Source organism: Gopherus flavomarginatus, chromosome 11 (genome assembly GCF_025201925.1).
Source record: "Gopherus flavomarginatus isolate rGopFla2 chromosome 11, rGopFla2.mat.asm, whole genome shotgun sequence".
Classification (NCBI taxonomy): Eukaryota; Metazoa; Chordata; order Testudines; family Testudinidae; genus Gopherus; species Gopherus flavomarginatus.
In genome coordinates, this window is record NC_066627.1 from 33,283,851 (window position 1) to 33,301,197 (window position 17,347).

A 17,347-nucleotide genomic window follows, 5' to 3' on the forward strand; every position below is an offset into this window, starting at 1 on the left:
TACTAGACATGTTTTATTGGCATATCAGAAATATTACTTTGAATTTGATTTTTAAATTAATTGTAGAGTATATACATGATTTAAATATAAAGAGATGTATTTATTTAAATGTGTTCCTGATACATTTACAATCTTGGTCCTGCAGCACTGGGCTAGTGCACAGAACCACAAAGTGAAATTGATGGTAAAATGATCCTGCATTCAGATCTGTGTGACTGCTCCAGTGACTGCATTGGGCTGCCTGCTTATGTTGCTTTGCAGTATCAGAACTCAATACCAAAGATGAAGCTGGCTAGTCCCTCTTCACTGTCTCCAGCTGAGTAAAATGCAGAAACTAAATCAATCAGATAAACAGTGTAAACATATGTTCAAAGTTTTTTCCATTGTAATAAACTAAGATGATGGTATTAGAAGAGAGAGCTTTTCTTTTTAACTAGACTGTGTTACTTTACTGTAGCTTAAAAAAGAAGCCCCCTGCAAATATCTCCCATCTGTATATAAGGATTTTAGGACTCTAGTGATTATTGTATTTTAAGAAGTTACATCAGTGGTCCCCAACCTTTTTCGTCTGGCAGGCACTGGTTGATGAGCCACCGAGGACCAGGGCTGGCGGACGAGCATCCATCGAAATGCTGCCAAGAAGGCAACGTCAATAGGTGTCATCACTGAAATGCCACCGAAAATCAACGGCATTTCGGCAGCAACGCCGCTGGATGCTTCTCGGCAGCATTTCGGCAGATGCTCGTCTGCTGGCCAGTACGCGGGCGCACATAGATGCCCCGCCGCATTTCAGACCACTGAGTTACATGATTGGCATAGATCAGTGGGAGCTGAAGGGCCTCAGGAACACAGCCTGAGAGGACACCTGATTTAAAAATAGTTTGGGTGTCAGGTGATTGGTTGAGGTAAAATCAGGGATATCTCAGGGGTATATTGTTATAGGTAATAGTTCAGCTACCATCTGTGGTTGTCGTGGAAATCATTATAAATGTCCTAATGCCAAGGCAGAAACTTGAGGGTGTGAGTTTGGAAGAAATGTACTTTGTTTTGCATGGCCTTGAGCACGTGTACTTTCACAATTGGTGTCTCCTTGCCTAAATACCCAAAGCCATTTTTTAAATCCATGCAGTTTCTCACTTGCTATCATCTTTCAATTAACCACTTGTTGATAAGATATTACTTATGTAGCAGTTTCTTTTCCTTTCTAATATGCTGAAGTTCCTTGTCATGAGCACTAATCAAGCAGCCGTACCTTCATCTCATGCAATTGTTGTTTTATCTGCTTTATATAAGATGAATCAATTAGTTCCTTATCATGTTACATCGAGGTAGTTTAAAGGCTGATAAAACAGGATGGAAAATAACAGTTCATTGATTAATATCTAGCTTGCTATGCGTGAGGTCTCAAAGTCCACATTTCTCAAACCGAAGGATCTGAATTGTTCTTGTCTGAAAGTCAGCTTCTCATTCAGACTCAGAGAAACACGAAAGGAACAAAAGTTCCAATTTGTCAGGCTTTCTCAACCAGGCATGAAAGTAGAGTGCTCCTTTTCTAAATTGCCCTCACACTGGAGCTTCATACTGCAACAGCAGTATGAGTAATATGACTTATGAAATGAGAGGCTTATGGTGAAGGGATCAGATGTCTGTCCTTGGACCGGTGTTGCCAGTTTTCAGTTGTGTTGCTGTTTAAACTCTGTCTGGCAGGAGTCAATGAGTATCACTACAGTTGGGAATAGTAGGGAGAGTTCTGTTTGTGAATCGCCTGTAGTAGGTCGTGGGGAGATAATGGGGGGGAAGCCATGTAAAGATCTTAAAGCTGTGACTTTAGATAATTAGCTGGTGCTAATGTCCTAGGTAAGTGATGTTATAAACCAAAGAAGCATGCAGAGAGGAATGGACAGTCTCCTTGGTTGGGAAGTTCTGGGTTATTTAGAGCCAGAGGAGGCTGTTTGGAAGGGATGTCTTTACAGCAATCGGGGGGCTGTGTGATTGCAGCTCATGTAGACATATTTGAACTAAGCTTTAATCCAGCTATCTCAGATCGTGGAGCAGTGAAGGTGTGAGAGCGCATGCTTTGGTGTGGACTTTAGAGACCTCCTGTAACCCTGTGTCATTCTTGGGCAGCTACCCCACACTGTAGCATGTGCTGCTGCAGCTTCACCGCCCTGGAACCAGAGCTAGCTAGATTAAATCTAGCGCCTATGTGTCTGCCTGAGCTCCAGTCGCACCTGTGATTGCGGTGTAGACATACCCTGAGAGTGGAGGTGGGGGAGATATTCCTGGCTTCCCTCCTCCCCAGTGCACACCCCGACGCCCACAGAAATCTCTGCCCATCTTGCTGTTTTCTAATCTGCATAGCGCACCAAAGGGGGATACGTAAATGAACAATAAAAGCGAGCAGACACACTGTCTCTTAATGAAAGAGCAAGTAACTAGAACTGATGAAATGGAAGGCGCCTTATGGAGTTGGAGGTAGAATCTTGGAAAGCAGCAGTTGTCTCTGCAATTGTCTCTGTGCAGTACGCCACCCCTGAGTCTCAGACCATGCCACTCTTTGATCACAGTCGTTAGAGGAGATAAACATAGTTGTTTTCTCTGAAAAATCCTCCTGCGAGCTGCAGATCAGGTTAATTTGCTTCATGCACGTGACCTTGGTAAGGGAGCTGCCAAAATGATGGGAATTGGGCAGACAGGGAGACTCGCTCTGGGTGTCATTGCCCTGAGAGCTGGCCTGTGCATTTAACACACTTTGGAAACAAAATAGTGTTTAAAACAAAATGTTCTTTATCTTTAATACCTCTTCAGAGTCACCAACTGCAGTCCTGACACAGTCAAGGCTCCCATAGACTTCAGCAGGAGTTTTGCTTGAGCATGGAATCTTTGTCTTAGGCCTGGTCTACACTACGAGTTTAGGTCGAATTTAGCAACGTTAAATTGAACACAACAAAGCCATTTTTGTCGACAAAGAGGGCTCTTAAAATCAATTTCTATACTCCTCCCAGACGAGGAGAGTAGCACTGAAATCTACATTACCGGTTCGAATTTGGGTTAGTGTGGACGCAATTTGATGGTATTGGCCTCTGGGAGCTATGCCACAGTGTACCATTGTGACCGCTCTGGACAGCAATCTGAACTCGGATGCAGTGGCCAGGTAAACAGGAAAAGCCCCGCAAACTTTTGAATTTCATTTCCTGTTTGCCCAGTGTGGAGAGCTGATCAGCACAGGTGACCAGAGCTCATCAGCACAGGAGACCATGCAGTCCCAGAATCGAAAAAGAGCTCCAGCATGGACCGTACGGGAGGTACTGGATATGATCGCTGTATGGGGAGATGAATCCGTGCTATCAGAACTCCATTCCAAAAGATGGAATGCCAAAACATTTGAAAAAATCTCCAAGGCCATGATGGACAGAAGCCACAACAGGGACTCAACACAGTGTTGCGTGAAACTTAAGGAGCTGAGACGAGCGTACCAGAAAGCCAAAGAATCAAACGGATGCTCTGGGACAGAGCCGCAGACATGCCGCTTCTACACTGAGCTGCAGGCAATTCTAGGGGGGGCTACCACCACTACCCACCCCTGTCGTGGACTCTGATGATGGGGTACTCTCAGTTGCCATGCCTGAGGATTTTGCAGATGCAGGAGATGAGGAGGAGGAGGAGTTTGAGGAGAGCACACAGCACATCGTTCTCCCTGACAGCCAGGATCTTTTTCTCACCCTGACTGAAATACCCTCCCAAGGCGGTATCCCGGACCATGAAACCGTAGAAGGGAGCTCTGGTGAGTGTACCTTAGTAAATATAAAACATGGTTTAAAAGCAAGTGTTTTTAATGATTAATTTGCCCTGAGGAGTTGGGATGCATTCGCGGCCAGTACAGCTACTGGAAAAGTGCTAACGTGTCTGGGGATGGAGCAGAAATCCTCCAGAGACATCTCCATGACGCTCTCCTGGAGGTACTCCAAAAGCCTTTCCAGAAGGTTTCTGGGGAGAACAGCCTTATTCCATCCTCCATGGTAGGACACTTGACCACGCCATGCTAGTAGCAAGTAATCTGGTATCATTGCATGACAAAGCCTGGCAGCGTATGGTCTCGGTGTTTGCTGCCATTCAAGCAACATCTGTTCTTTATCTCTTTGTGTTATCCTCAGGAGAGTGATATCATTCATGGTAACCTGGTTGAAATACGGGAATTAAATTAAGGGGACATTCATAGGTGGCCGTTCCTAATGGGCTGTTTGCCTGTGGCTGAAAAGAAATCCTCCCCGCAGTTAGCCAAGCAGTGTGTGGGGGGAGGGCATTGGAGCTGAGCTGTTCGTGTTTGGCTAGCAGGGATCTTCCCTGATACCAGCCACGCGGTTGGGGAAGGGTTGAAGCGATCATTGCAGAGAAGAGGATGAGGAGGGGGCTTCATGCTGTGCTGTTCATGTTTGGCTAGCAGGGAACTTCCCTGATACCAGATACGTGGTGCAGTGGGGGGAGGGTCAAAGCGGATTGGGGGGTGGGGGTTAGTCTGGTTTTTGCTGCTGCACGTTAACATGAAAACTGCAGCCCTAAATGGACAACTCAACAGGCTTTGCTTGGTATGGGAAAGGAGGGCACTTCTGTTACGAAGGTTGAAGAAGCCGAAAGCCTATAGCTTATCATGGCCTCCTGCAAGCTGAATTCTGTTGCCCGGCATGTTTAATCTCTAACACCAAAGCCGCGGGCACTCAATATAAGATGCAGAAAATGACCTTGTACTGAAATCACATGCGCTATGTTCACTGTGAAAGAGTATACCCATTGTTCTGTAAAATGTCTCTTTTAAAATACTTCTCTCCCTTTTTTTCCTCCCGCAGCTGCAAATGTTTCAAGCCTCCCTCCTCCGTCCCAAAGGCTATCTCCGATAAGGTGGTAAAAAAACCGCATGCGCGATGAAATGTTCTCTGAGCTCATGCAGCCGTCCCACACTGAAAGAGCTCAGCAGAAAGTGTGGAGGGACACAATAGCACAGGACAGGAAAGCTGCCAGTGAACGTGAGGAGAGGTGGCAGGAGGAAGATCAGAGAAGGCAGGATGCAATGTGGGGGCTACTACGGGTACAAATGGACATGATCCGGCGTCTTGTGGAGGTTTAGGAATGTCAGCTGGAGAGACTGCCGCTGTAGCTCCTGTTTAGCCGCCCTCCCTCTTCCTCAAGGTCCATAGCCGCCTCCTCACCCAGATGCCCAAGAAAGCAGGGTAGGGAGGAGAGGCTCCGGGCACGCAACCACTCCATCCCAGTGGACAGAAGGCTGTCATTCAACAAGTATTGAAGTGGCCTTTTCCTTTCCTTCTCCCACACCCCACCCGGGCTACCTTATGAGTTATCTCCCTATTTTTATAATCAATTTAATAAAGAATACATGGATTTTAAATGATAGTGACTTTATTTCCAAGCTGTGATCGAAGTAGAGAGGGCGGTTGCCTTACAGGGAATTAGAGTTAACTAAAGGGATGGGTTTTCATCAAGGAGAAACAAATAGAACTGTCACACGGTACCCTGGCCAGTCAAGAAACTGGTTTTCAAAGCTTCTCTGATGTTCAGCACTTCCTGATGTGCTCTTCTAATTGCCCTGGTGTCTGGCTGCGCATAATCAGCGGCCAGGCAATTTGCCTTAACCTCCCACCCCGCCATAAACGTCTTCTCCTTACTCTCTGAAATTGTGGAGCAAACAGAAAGCAGCAATAACAATGGGGATATTGGTTTAGCTGAGGTCTGAGCGAGTCAGTAAACTGCGCCAGCGACCCTTCAAACGTCCAAATGTACATTCTACCACCATTTTGCACTTGCTCAGCCTATAGTTGAACAGCTCCTTACTACTGTCCAGGCTGCCTGTGTACGGTTTCATGAGCCTGGGCATTAAGGGGTAGGCTGGATCCCAAGGATAACTATAGGCATGTCAACATCCCCAACAGTTATTTTCTGGTCTGGGAAGTAAATCCCTTCTTGTAGCCGTTTAAACAGACCAGAGTTCCTGAAGACAAAAGTGTCATGAACCTTTCCCGGCCATCTCACGTTGACGTTGCTGAAGCGTCCCTTGTGATCCACCAGTGCTTGCAGCACCATTGAAAAGTACCCCTTGCGGTTTATGTACTGGCTGCTTTGGTGGTCCAGTCCAAGATAGGGATATGGGTTCCGTCTATTGCTCCACCACAGTTTAGGGACTCCCATTGCAGCAAAGCCATCTACTACGACCTGCACATTTCCCAGAGTCAGTACCTTTGATAGCAGCAGCTCGGTGCTTTGAGAGAAGTCTGTGTCCATGTCCTCATCACTCTCGTCACTGCGCTGCCGTCGTCTCCTCGCCTATTTTTTTAGCTTCTGTTTCTGCATAAACTGGATGATAATGCGCGAGGTGTTTACAATGCTCATAACTGCTGCGGTGAGCTGAACAGGCTCCATGCTTGCTGTGCTATGGCGTCTGCTCAGGCAATCCAGGGAAAAGGGCGCGAAATGATTGTCTGCCATTGCTTTCACAGAGGGAGGGTTGATTGATAACATTTACCCATAACCACCCGTGACAAATTTTTGGCCCCATCAGGCATTGGGAGTTCAACCCAGAATTCCATTGGGCAGCGAGCAGTGCAAGAACTGTGGGATAGCTACCACAGTGCACCGCTCTTAATGTCGACACTTGCCACGGTACTATGGACACACACTGCCGAATTAATGTGCTTAGTGTGGATGCATGCACTCGACTTTATACAGTCTGTTCCCAAAAATCTACTTCTGTAAAATTTGAGTAATTTCATAGTGTAGACATACCCTTAAATTGTTGACTCTGGGTTCTCTGAAACACATTGCTCAGAGCCCTAACCTGAAGGCCCTGTCATGCTTCATTGAAGTCAATGGCAAAACTCTCATTGACTCTTACTTAATCAAACATAGGGATCAGTAGGAGGAGCTCTGATAGTTCAGAGCCCAATCCAAAACCCACTGGAGTCATTCCATAGATATTGGGGGAGGGGGAGTTGGATTAATCTGTTCATCCTCGGAACTCCTCAAATTAACAGTTTCTGACACAAGTGAAAGGCCAGTGTGAAGGGAAGGGAGGGTAAGCGTAGTCCTGACTGAATGGTCAGCCTTCTGGGTAACGGTCTGAGTCCCTGTTCTGTGCAGGACATATGACAAGTATGTGTTAAAACAGAGCTATCACTGCAGACAGAAGGAGTCTCGATTTAATTTCAGGTAGACATGTCTAGGGCTTTTCTTATTAACATACCAAGCGGAGCCGTGTATTATTCAGTAGTTCAGAGTGAAGCCTGGATATGCAGTAGCTGCAAACAAAGTAGAAAATTGACAAAGCATGTGAAAAATTCAGAAATAAAAAACAGCTACAGCAACCTGTGTGTGTGTGAGTGAGACTGAGGAAAGGTGCCAAGCTAAGAGCTTCTGAGACAGCAGGCCCTCCTCTCTAGAACAGGTACTGCACAAGCCACAGCAGTGGGAGCTTCCCCCCTTCCCTGTCACCTCAGCCAGCATGCCTCAAGGGGAGGAGAGGACAGGTTGGTCTCCATGGCTCAGTTAGTCCTTGGCCTGTCTGCTGAGACTGCCAGCAAGAAGGACAGTTGTATTGTAGTTGTGGGGCTGTTTGTGTGATGTGGACACCAGGGACTGGACTGAGACTCACCAAACTCGCTGCATGTGGGCTATGAATAGCTGCCAGCCTTTGAATGCTTTCATTGCCTAGTCCTGGCTGGGCTTCCCAGACACTCACCTACCCAGCTCCTATGCTGTCTGAGATTGGTAATTGATTTTCTTCTTGTTTTGATTGTGTTGCTCCACAGTCGTTACTCCTGGGATTGGAGCAGTTGGCTGCTCTAGAGCTCTCAGCCTAATGGTCAGTTGAAAGCATTCGCTCTGTCTTGAAGGCAGAGAGTAGTTGATGGTGGGGCTGCTGCCCTGATAATTTGTTCTCATCTCTCCCTCCTGCCCTTGTCTCTGTGCCGCCCCAAACCCTCCACAGCATTTTCACTCTTTGCTTCATGTGGGTTTTTCCAGGAAGCTGAAAGATGTGGCATTCATTGCACTGTCCATGCTGGGGAGGCTGGGCCACCGTCTGTCATCAAGGAGGTAAGAAACCCCAGGGCAGGGCCGTGGAATAAGTTACAGCAGAGCGGCGAAATACTCTGTATTGTATTGCAGGGAACAAAGGTAGCTAGGGCCAAATCCTGGCCCAGCACTCAGTAGCCCCTGAGAGCCAAATCCCCCCATTGCTCTAAGGGAGCAGAATCTGTGTATCATGCAAAGAGGGAGCCAGAGATCGAGCCTCATATAGTGCTCGGAAGGAGCAGGCTCTCCTAGGAGCTGGGCCCCCATGTCATGCGTGCAGGAGTGGATTGGAGTCTTGGTATGGGGTTTGGAGGGCTCACGAACTCCTGTGAGCCTGCCTGATCATCTGGGTAGCAGGAGCCAAACCCTTGCACAGAGCTAAGAGAGACTTTACATGTTTTCTGTTCTCTACAGGCAATCAATGTCCTGAAGACAGAACGGATCGGCCACGGCTACCATGTCCTGGAAGACCCAGCCCTTTATAGGGAGCTGTTGAGAAGGAAGATGCATTTTGAGATAATGACTAATTCTGCAGGGGTGGCAGTTGTGTAACCATCACCTTGTTCTGACTGACAGTGAGAGATCAGCCCTCGTTTGAGTTGCATGACAAGTCAGCGCTTTGGATACAGAGCATGGACATAAATGACTTTAATCTAGGGGTGAAATTGCTGCCTCCTGGAGTCCAAGTGCTGACAGCATGTAGAGTGAAATCTGCCCGCAACACCAGAGTTTGAATTTATCTGAGGCTCTTGGTGGAAACCAGACATACAAGGCTCTAGTATTTGGCTAACTGGGCTGTTGAGCAGAAATGTGATGTCACCAAGGGCATACAAATTGGGATCCCTCTCTGTGCTGAATGCCAGAGGTCATGTCATGCTCAGCCTGGGGGAAAGGGAGCCTGTATTATCTAGTCCATCTTCAGCTGATGCTTGGAGCAGTGCTGGCTCTCTGAGTAGAGAGATGCCTTTATCCCTTCCCAGGCAGAGGGTGAGTGGCCATGGTGTTAGGCTCACAGGAGTCACCAGGATGGATTAACTCTCCTGTGGGCCTGCCTGGGGCTATTAGATTTTGTGGGGCCCCTGTATACAAGTCTTTTTCCTAATTTAAAACAAAATTATCACAATTATGGCATCAAGGCTATTAACGCTATACTAAACTTGCCTTGTAATTAACATAAAGCCGTTCTGTGGTTACATTTCAGTCTTAAAGCATGTAGAATATAGTTAAGTTAATTCAAAATAGCTGTTCTAAGGTAAGAAGTAGGGTGTTACATTAGTTTCTTTCTGGGAGGGAGTTTGGGTGCAGGAGGGGGCACCAGGCTGGGGCAGAGTGTTGGGCAGGGGTAAAAGTAACTTAACAGACTTACTGAGTATGCAGGGCAGCTGGGCTTCTGGGCAAGGTGGGGCGTGGGTGGCTGTGGGCCCCCAGAAGGGGCAGGGCCTCAAGCGGAAGGAGTGGGGCTGGGCCAGACTTCCCCAGCGAGACCTTCAGTGCTGCCCGGCCCGCGCCGCCCGGGGCTCCGGCGTCAGTTTAAAGGGCCTGGGGCTCTGGGCTATATTTGTCAAAATAACACTGTATAATCATGTCAATTTCAATTGTTTTAGTTATTTATTTCAAAATACCTGTCAGCATGTATGTCTGTAACAATATAGACAACACAAAAATTCCTTGTGGAGCAGAGAATTAAAGAAACCCCTACAACAACCCAGTTCCTGTTTCTCTGCCCCTTTGCCCGCAGAGCCCAGTCCTGGGGTGTCCCCCCAGAGCCAAGCTGCAAGGCCCCCTTAGTGCAGTCACCTGCATCCCCTCCGCCCCATAGCCCAGCCACATCCCCTACCCCTCAGAGCCCAGGGATCCAGAGGGAGAAACCATCTGATTCTGTACGCTGCCTCCTTCCTTTGGGTCCTGCTGAGAACTGCAGCTGTGGGAAACCCTCCAGCTCCCTCCTGCTCTCTCCAGCAGTGTCTTCTATTTGTGAGCTGGGCTCTGCCAAGTCCAGCAGCCCCTAGTGGTGGCCGGCAGCTCTGCAACTCATTTCTATGCGGGGGTGGGGCGGGCACAGGGAAGGAAATTCTGCACGCACAACATTAATTTCTGTGCAAATTCTGCATTGCGCAGTGGTGCAGAATTCTCCCAGGAGTATTTAGTGTAAAGTAACCAATAGAACCATCCTGAGCAGATGGCTGTAGTCACTTTCCTAGACAAGGTTTCATTTACACATGGCAATATCACAGGTCACTGCTCCCTCCGATGGGGGTTCTACCAGAATGACTGGAGTGGGATGAGGTGGGAATGACAAGGGGATTCTGTACATGGGCAGAAACACATAGCAAAAAAAGAAAAAGCGTTCAAAAATGTTTATATCCAGCTAGCATGGGAGTAAATGCTCATTGCAAAGGCTGGGATTTGATGATCATTATTGTTTGCACAGAGCTGTAAATCTTCCTGATGCTTTTCAGGCCCAGCCCCTGCCTGGAGAGCTTCAGAACTTGTCTCTCTGTGCAGCGTTATTATGGAAGAGACTGACTCTGCCTTTCTTTCCCCCCTACACATATAGACCTGTCTTTTGTGCAGTGTCCTCACCGGGGCGTGTGGTCCAGACTTTAGGAAACACCCAGTAATTCAGTAAGACATTTAAATATATTATTTTCAAGTAATTAACTCAGGCTTCGCTTACGTATAGCAGCCTTATTGCTTCACATGAGAATAGGGTGACCAGACAGCAAATGTGAAAAATCAGGACATGGATGGGGGGTAATAGGAGCCTATATAAGAAAAAGACCCAAAAATTGGGACTGTCCCTATAAAATCAGGACATCTGGTCACCCTACATGAGAAGCAAGTTCTAACCATTTGTCAGCCTATTGTGCATTGGCTAAGGGACCAGTTCAGAGGAGCTGTAACAAATATGCTGATAGATTTTTATCCTTCAAGAGAGCTTTCTACCTGTGTCAGGCCCCTGCTCTGAGCAGACAGGAGGCTAAGCCCCGGATTGCAGTGCATTGCTGTGGGCTCTGGAGTGGGTAATAGGACCAGACACTTTGAACGTCTGTCCAACAAACGGTTTGTTGTTGCATTTAAAAGGTAGGGTGGTGAACAGCAACGTGAAATTTTGCAATGCAGACTACAGCTTTGGTAGGAATTTATCTATCTAGCTGGATACAAAGTAGCCAAACTGGGTGAAAGCTGTGGGGTTTTTTCAGTGTATTTTACACTTGGAAAAACACAAACTATGCAAACTCTAATATTTGTCCCTCTTAAAATTGTTTTCCTAGGTTTATGAATGATAAAGCTAATTACTCCCTGAACTCTGATGGCCCGCTCATTTTGAACTCTACAATTGAGACTGATTACAGAATAGCTAAGCAGTTCCTGGACTTCACTGAAGAGGAGTTCAAGAGAGTGGTAAGTTGTCGTCAGGGCCGGTGCAAGGATGTTTCGCGCCCTAGGTGAAACTTCCACCTTGTGCCCCCCCTGTCCCCGAGCCCCTACCCTGAGGCACTCCCCCCTTTGCCCTGAGGCTCCCCCCCTCGGCAGCTCCTCACCCCACCTCCGCCCTGAGGTGCCCCCCCACGGCAGCTCCTCACCCCACCTCCGCCCTGAGGCGCCCCCCCGCCCCAGCTCACCCCTGCCCCGCCTCCTCCCCAAGCAATCAGTTTAGGCGCTGAAAGCCTGGGAGGTGGGAGAAGTGAAGCAGCCCTGGCGTGCTCGGGGAGGAGGCGGGGCAGGGGTGAGCTGGGGCAGGGAGTTCCCTTGAGTGCCGCCCTCCCCCACTTGCTGCAGCCGGCCCTCCCCGCGCCCCCCTGCCCCAGCTCCCTCCGCCTAAATGCCGGCAGCGACTGGGGCGGCCGAAGATCCGGTTGCTGCCGAAGAAAATGCCGCCTCCCAAATCCTAGTGCCCTAGGCAACCGCCTAGGGTGCCTAAATGGTTGCACTGGCCCTGGTTGTCATGGGATGTTCTGTGCAAAGCTGCGTGTTGGAGGCTAACGTGATCCATCATTTCTGAGATAAATCTCATTTTTAAACATGAAACCGGAGGACAGGGCTGGCTTTAGGACGTGTGGGACCCGATTCAAAAGAGCTGCCCGCGAAATGCTGCTGAAGACAGCGGAAGCAATTGAGCTGCCGCCGAAGATAGCAGTGGCAATTCAGCGGCAGCTGTATCAGTTGCTGCTGTTTCTGGCAGCACTTCAGTGGAGGGTGCAGTGCCCTCTTAGATGCGGGGCCCAGTTCCCGAGAATCAGGGGAATCGCCTTAAAGCCGGCCCTGCGGAAGAGAGTTCAGTGCAGTAAAAACTCTGGGGAGAAAAAGCTGAATAATGTGGGGCATAACAGCAGTTTTCAACAGGAGCGTGCAGTTAGCCCAGTGTAACTGATCTGCAAACCAACTGACTACAAAGTGGCTGTTTCCTTTTGCCATTACTTATAGGGTCACGTGTCCGTCATTACATTTTTGCGTGCAGATTGACATGTGTGGTGTCCTGAAAATCTTAATAATTCTGTTTTTCATATGCCTTGTACCTAAAATAAAGGGACAGAAAAATAGTCTGATAGAGTTTCACTTGTTTGTGGGTAACTTCTGATGCTTTCTTGTTTCCCCATTAGAGGTGCATTGGGTTGAAAGGAGATGTGTAGTGTCCAGGCATTCATGCATCCTACCATATCTTGGAAACCAGCTGATTTCCTTTCTGTTTGTTGGAGCTGAATTTGCAGAATGCAGCTTTGCAGAAGAAAGCGCTGGGCCTGAATCAGGGGCCTCATTTAAGGAGCAAGAGTCTGTCTTCCTGGAGAGTAGATTTATGCTTTAGTCCTTTCTTCCAGCTGTAGAAAGCTCTGATCTTTATACCGTTAAATCCATGGGCAGTTTTGCTGCAGGCTCATGCAGAAGACGAGCCGTTCCTTTCTGTTTAATGAAAAGAAGCTTATAAATTAGGGAGAGAGACATTTCTGTAAATTGTTAAGGGAAGCCAGTAGTGAACTTTGTTACAACAGCAGCATATCAGTCAGGGCCTGATCCAAAGCTCATTGACGTCAATGAGAGTCTTTCCCTTGACTTTAATAGGCTTTGGATCAGGCCCCTGAACTGCACATCCTGGAACCTGATAAAGGAATTTATGACACATTGTTTATCTCTTGCATTTTTTTAAGCCCCTTCCAAACACTAGGTAGGAACCGGTTCCTTTGAAAACTGAGGCTGCTGAAAAGAACTCAAGAGTAGCAGTGCTAACAAAAGTGCTTATTTGACTTACACCAACTCACTCACTAGCTCACACTCACTGATGCACAAAGATGTGTGCACGCACAACCCCACACTCACACGTGTGGGTATTACCCAGCTAGATCAGTCTGTTTTTTCCCCCCTCCCAGAACAGCAATGCAGCTCAGTCCAGCTTCCTGCCTGAGAAAGAAAAGAAGGAGCTTCTCAGTAAACTGTATGAAGCCTACGGGATGGTCCCGAACAACCCATCCTAATCCTGCTTCTACCAGCCGGCAAGGTGCATTCACCTCTCCCCATGCGTGCTCAACTCCTCTTTATTTTAGTGGGAGCATAGGGGGAGGAGACGCCATGACACCAGCGCATAATACTGGTATTATTATGCTGACCTTTACAGTCCGAGGCATATACTATGAATCAGTATTTCCATGGTTCCCACCATATATACCTACCTACAGCATCCACGTACTAAATACATATCTGATTTCCTATATTTCTGATGCACAAATGTACAGGTGGAGTTTTCTGGCATAATTTCATTGTGGCTTATGCTGGTTTTACATCCTGGTGTAAATGAGAGCAAAATAAGGCCCTCTTTCTTTGTGGTGGTGGTAACAACATTTTTATGTGATTTTTTTTGGTGCTCTCGTTCCCTTGCTGATCTACCTTAGTCCCTCTCTGCACTACAACCTATTTACCATTGTAGCATCCAATACTACCTGTATGGCTCTGAGGATGTCACATGGGCCCAGCTCTGGGCTGATTGGGGAGGCAGGTTGAGAACCTCTTGCCCAAAGCCACTTTAAAACTAGCCCAAAAGTAGCCCAATGTATTTATTGGAAAAAAAGAGTCTGGAAATGGCCAGCAGTGGATGGGCAGGCGATTGCTGTCTGCTGCGGGCATGCCAGGGCATGCTGCAGCCTGGAGCATGCTCATCCTCCCAAGGGGTGACATGTAGCTGTGGTTAGTCGGGAGGGCACATGCTCCCCATTTCTACAGAAGCAAGAAGGCAGTGCTCCCCCTGGTGGTGGCACTTTGTCATCCCCATCTATTTCCCAGTCCCATCCCTTCCCCCTTCCTCTCCCCAATCCATCCTCTTTCTTCTCCACACTGTCCCCCTCCCCCATATCCTTCTCTTCCCCCTACCCTATATCATCCTTCTTCCTTCCCCACTGCCTCTTCCCCCAAACCCTCTTGCCCTGTCCCTCCACGGGCACTCACCGGTTGTACAGAAACAGGACCCAGGACCCACAGAAGATGCCAACGATGGGCACTAGGACACAGGAGGCAGTGTCCTGGAGGTGCTGCTATACTCAGTGGAGGAGAGGGACCAGCAAGCCTCCTCTCTCCCACAGGCTGAGCAGAGTAAGCCCTGCTCTGGGCAGGAGAAATCGGGGGTAGGAGGACTGTAGAGGCACTTTTCGCATTCTGGAGACCCTGAGTGAAATGTTATTCTGGTTTAATTTTATTTCTAATTTCTGCTTAAAGAGCTAAAAGAAAACTGTCAAATTCTGCACCACAGTTCTAGCCAAATGTGACCCACATTGTTAGAACCTGGGGGATAATGGGCTCTGATATATATATATATATATATATATATATATATATATAAGTATCTAATAGCATGTTGCCAAAATATTAAAAAAGATAAAACATCTACCTACCTACTGACTATCATTGCTAGCTGCTATTTTGATAGGACCTACTGTCACGGAGTGTGGGGAGTCCAGTCCTGCACCCCTCTTCCTGGGACCCACAGTGACTCTCGGCCAGCCAGTAAAACAGAAGGTTTATTGGACAACAGGAACACAGGTTACAGCAGAGCTTGCAGGCACAAGTCAGGACCCCTCCATCGAGTCCATCTGGGCTTTCAGCGTGCTTGGATCCTAGCTAGGATACCCTGAATTCCACCCACACAGCCCCAAGCCCAAACTCAAACTGCTTCCCTCCTGCCACTCCCTTCCTTTGTTCCCCCTTCCCTGGCAAAGGTGTTGACCTTTCCTCTCCCTTACCTAGCTCAGGTTACAGGCTCCGGTGTGGTTCATCCCCTAAAGTCCTCCCCTGCTCTCCCATTCCCCACACAGACAGCCTCTACCCCATCACACCTACACAAAAGAAACGTGAATTCTTCCATACTGTAGTTTTATGGGTTACTTGAAATTTCCTCTCACCTCCATATCCCTAGGGCCTTTGCAGTCAATCACAACCAGTGGTGGAATCTATGCAGTTATCCTAAGTGCCACAAGACGGGCTCTGGTTGCTTGAAGGGAGTCCCACTATTCGTGGGGGATGGGTGGAAGCAGAGGTCAGGGTGAACCTATTCTCCCATTTGGCAGAAGTGCAAATTGTGAATAATGTCACTGAAATCACAGGAGTTACACCATTATAGATGGATGCATCTTGGATCAGAATCAGGCCCTGGGTGTAGACATGGCAGATGTCATTCAGTAACTTTTGGGCCTAACTCCCTCGAAGTCAGTGGAGTTACACTGATGTGGGAGGAGACTCCTGTTTGAAGTGCAAACGTGTCTCTTGTTCAGACATTGCAGGCTCACAACTTCCTCAGCGCTGTCGATATGAGCTGTTGCAATTTCACACATCATTTCCCCCATTGTGCTCAAAGAAAGACACGTCACTGCCAGAAGTGACAGTGTTATTACTGGCCACTGGGCTGTGATTTTTCTGGCATGTAGTCCAAAAACAATGTTTTGTTTGGTGTTTTTTTCCTTCTGGGCTGTGAAGAATTAATCAGAGCTGTGAGGCAAAGCTGAACTTGGAACTGTTCCCTCTGTGGCCAGTTAGATCCTTGTGTCAGCTCACTTTTGGAGACCTGCTTTTGCAAGGGTCTTCCACCACTATGTGTCTGTGATCAGAGTTTCACTTGCACTTCCCACTGAAGTCAGTGGGAGCTCTGTGGGCCCAGCATCTCTGAAAGCCAGGATGTTACTGAACAATATGATGTGCTTGTTCTTTCAGCACAATTGGTGGTGGCAGCTGACATGGGTCTTTTACTCACAGGGGAAACCTGATGCCCCCTGTCTTTCCTGTCCAATTGTAGTTTGCAAACAGCTGATTTTGGCTAAAAATAACACTTGAAAGCACACTCTGTGAGCTGAGAGACCTAAGATTTGCCCATCCCTTGCAGTGCTTGAGTTTATAGATGTGTATTATTCTGTCCTCTGCCCTGCCTGGCTGCTCCCTTCGTGTGAGCATGTGAGAGACAGGATGAGACATGGATTCTACTCAGCCAGAGCTTTAGAGAACAGGAGACTTGGAGATTTAAAGCCCAACGCTGCTCTTATTGCCGTCACTGTGAATGTGGCTAGTTTGCCGCTGACTTCAATGGGAACAAGAGCAGGCTCTTACTTGCCATCTTGGAGCAAAGTTGGCAGCATGATCCAGAGAAGTTGGTTGTTGGATTGTCAAAGAAAAAAAAAGCAGGTGCAGCTTCTGCCCAAATCCTTGTTTTTAGGAGGTTCAGAGCCATAAATGTCTATATCCTGGCTCCACAGCCATCTCATTTCTTGGGCTCCTTGGAGGTTTCCTGCTCTGTCTGGCAGCACGTTACGACCTCATTTATGGCCTTGTTTGGTTTGATAAGATTTGAACTCATAACATTAAGTTCTCCTCTAATTTTCCTCTCACCAAGAAGGAGATTTTGGTGTTGGGTCACCATGTGAGAATGTTTTTCTCTCCCTTTCTGCCTCAGCCTAGTCGCACTCTTTACAGCTGCTTTAGTGCTAGTGCCATAGTCTACAGAGTGGGAGAAATGCCATTGTGGGTTAGTGTGGCCCAGTGATTACAACTCCTGTTTTGTGGGAAGGGGGATTGGGGTGGTGTGGGGATGCAATGTGCTTGTTCCATTCCTGGAGGTGGCATGGGGGCCATTCATTAATCTTTGGGAGACATGAGAAGAAAACACAGCATTGGATTCTAGCTGGGCTCTTCTGGAGCCTAACCGGATTCCACTTTCTTTCATGGTGCACATGGAATTCTGGTCATACACTCGCGGTGTGTGTGTGTGTGTGTGTGTGTGTGTGTGTGTGTGTGTGTG

General features: G+C 47.9%; 2 protein-coding genes across 2 annotated transcripts in view; both read left to right on the plus strand.

The window, feature by feature from the left end:
• LOC127030984 (adenosine deaminase-like) overlaps positions 1 to 13,639 on the plus strand; it is an 89,142-nt gene extending 75,503 nt beyond the window's left edge. Inside the window, exons 8-12 of the mRNA XM_050917664.1 lie at positions 8,029 to 8,100; positions 8,494 to 8,616; positions 10,637 to 10,704; positions 11,355 to 11,484; positions 13,446 to 13,639. Of these exons, the coding sequence (XP_050773621.1) occupies positions 8,029 to 8,100; positions 8,494 to 8,616; positions 10,637 to 10,704; positions 11,355 to 11,484; positions 13,446 to 13,550 (498 nt within the window). The 3' untranslated portion in view covers positions 13,551 to 13,639. The remainder of the gene's footprint in view (positions 1 to 8,028; positions 8,101 to 8,493; positions 8,617 to 10,636; positions 10,705 to 11,354; positions 11,485 to 13,445) is intronic.
• Positions 1 to 14,620, plus strand: part of LOC127030714 (adenosine deaminase-like) — an 88,982-nt gene extending 74,362 nt beyond the window's left edge. Inside the window, exon 13 of the mRNA XM_050917439.1 lies at positions 14,526 to 14,620. The gene's annotated coding sequence lies outside the window, so the exon portion shown is untranslated. The remainder of the gene's footprint in view (positions 1 to 14,525) is intronic.
• Positions 14,621 to 17,347: the final 2,727 nt, after the last annotated feature.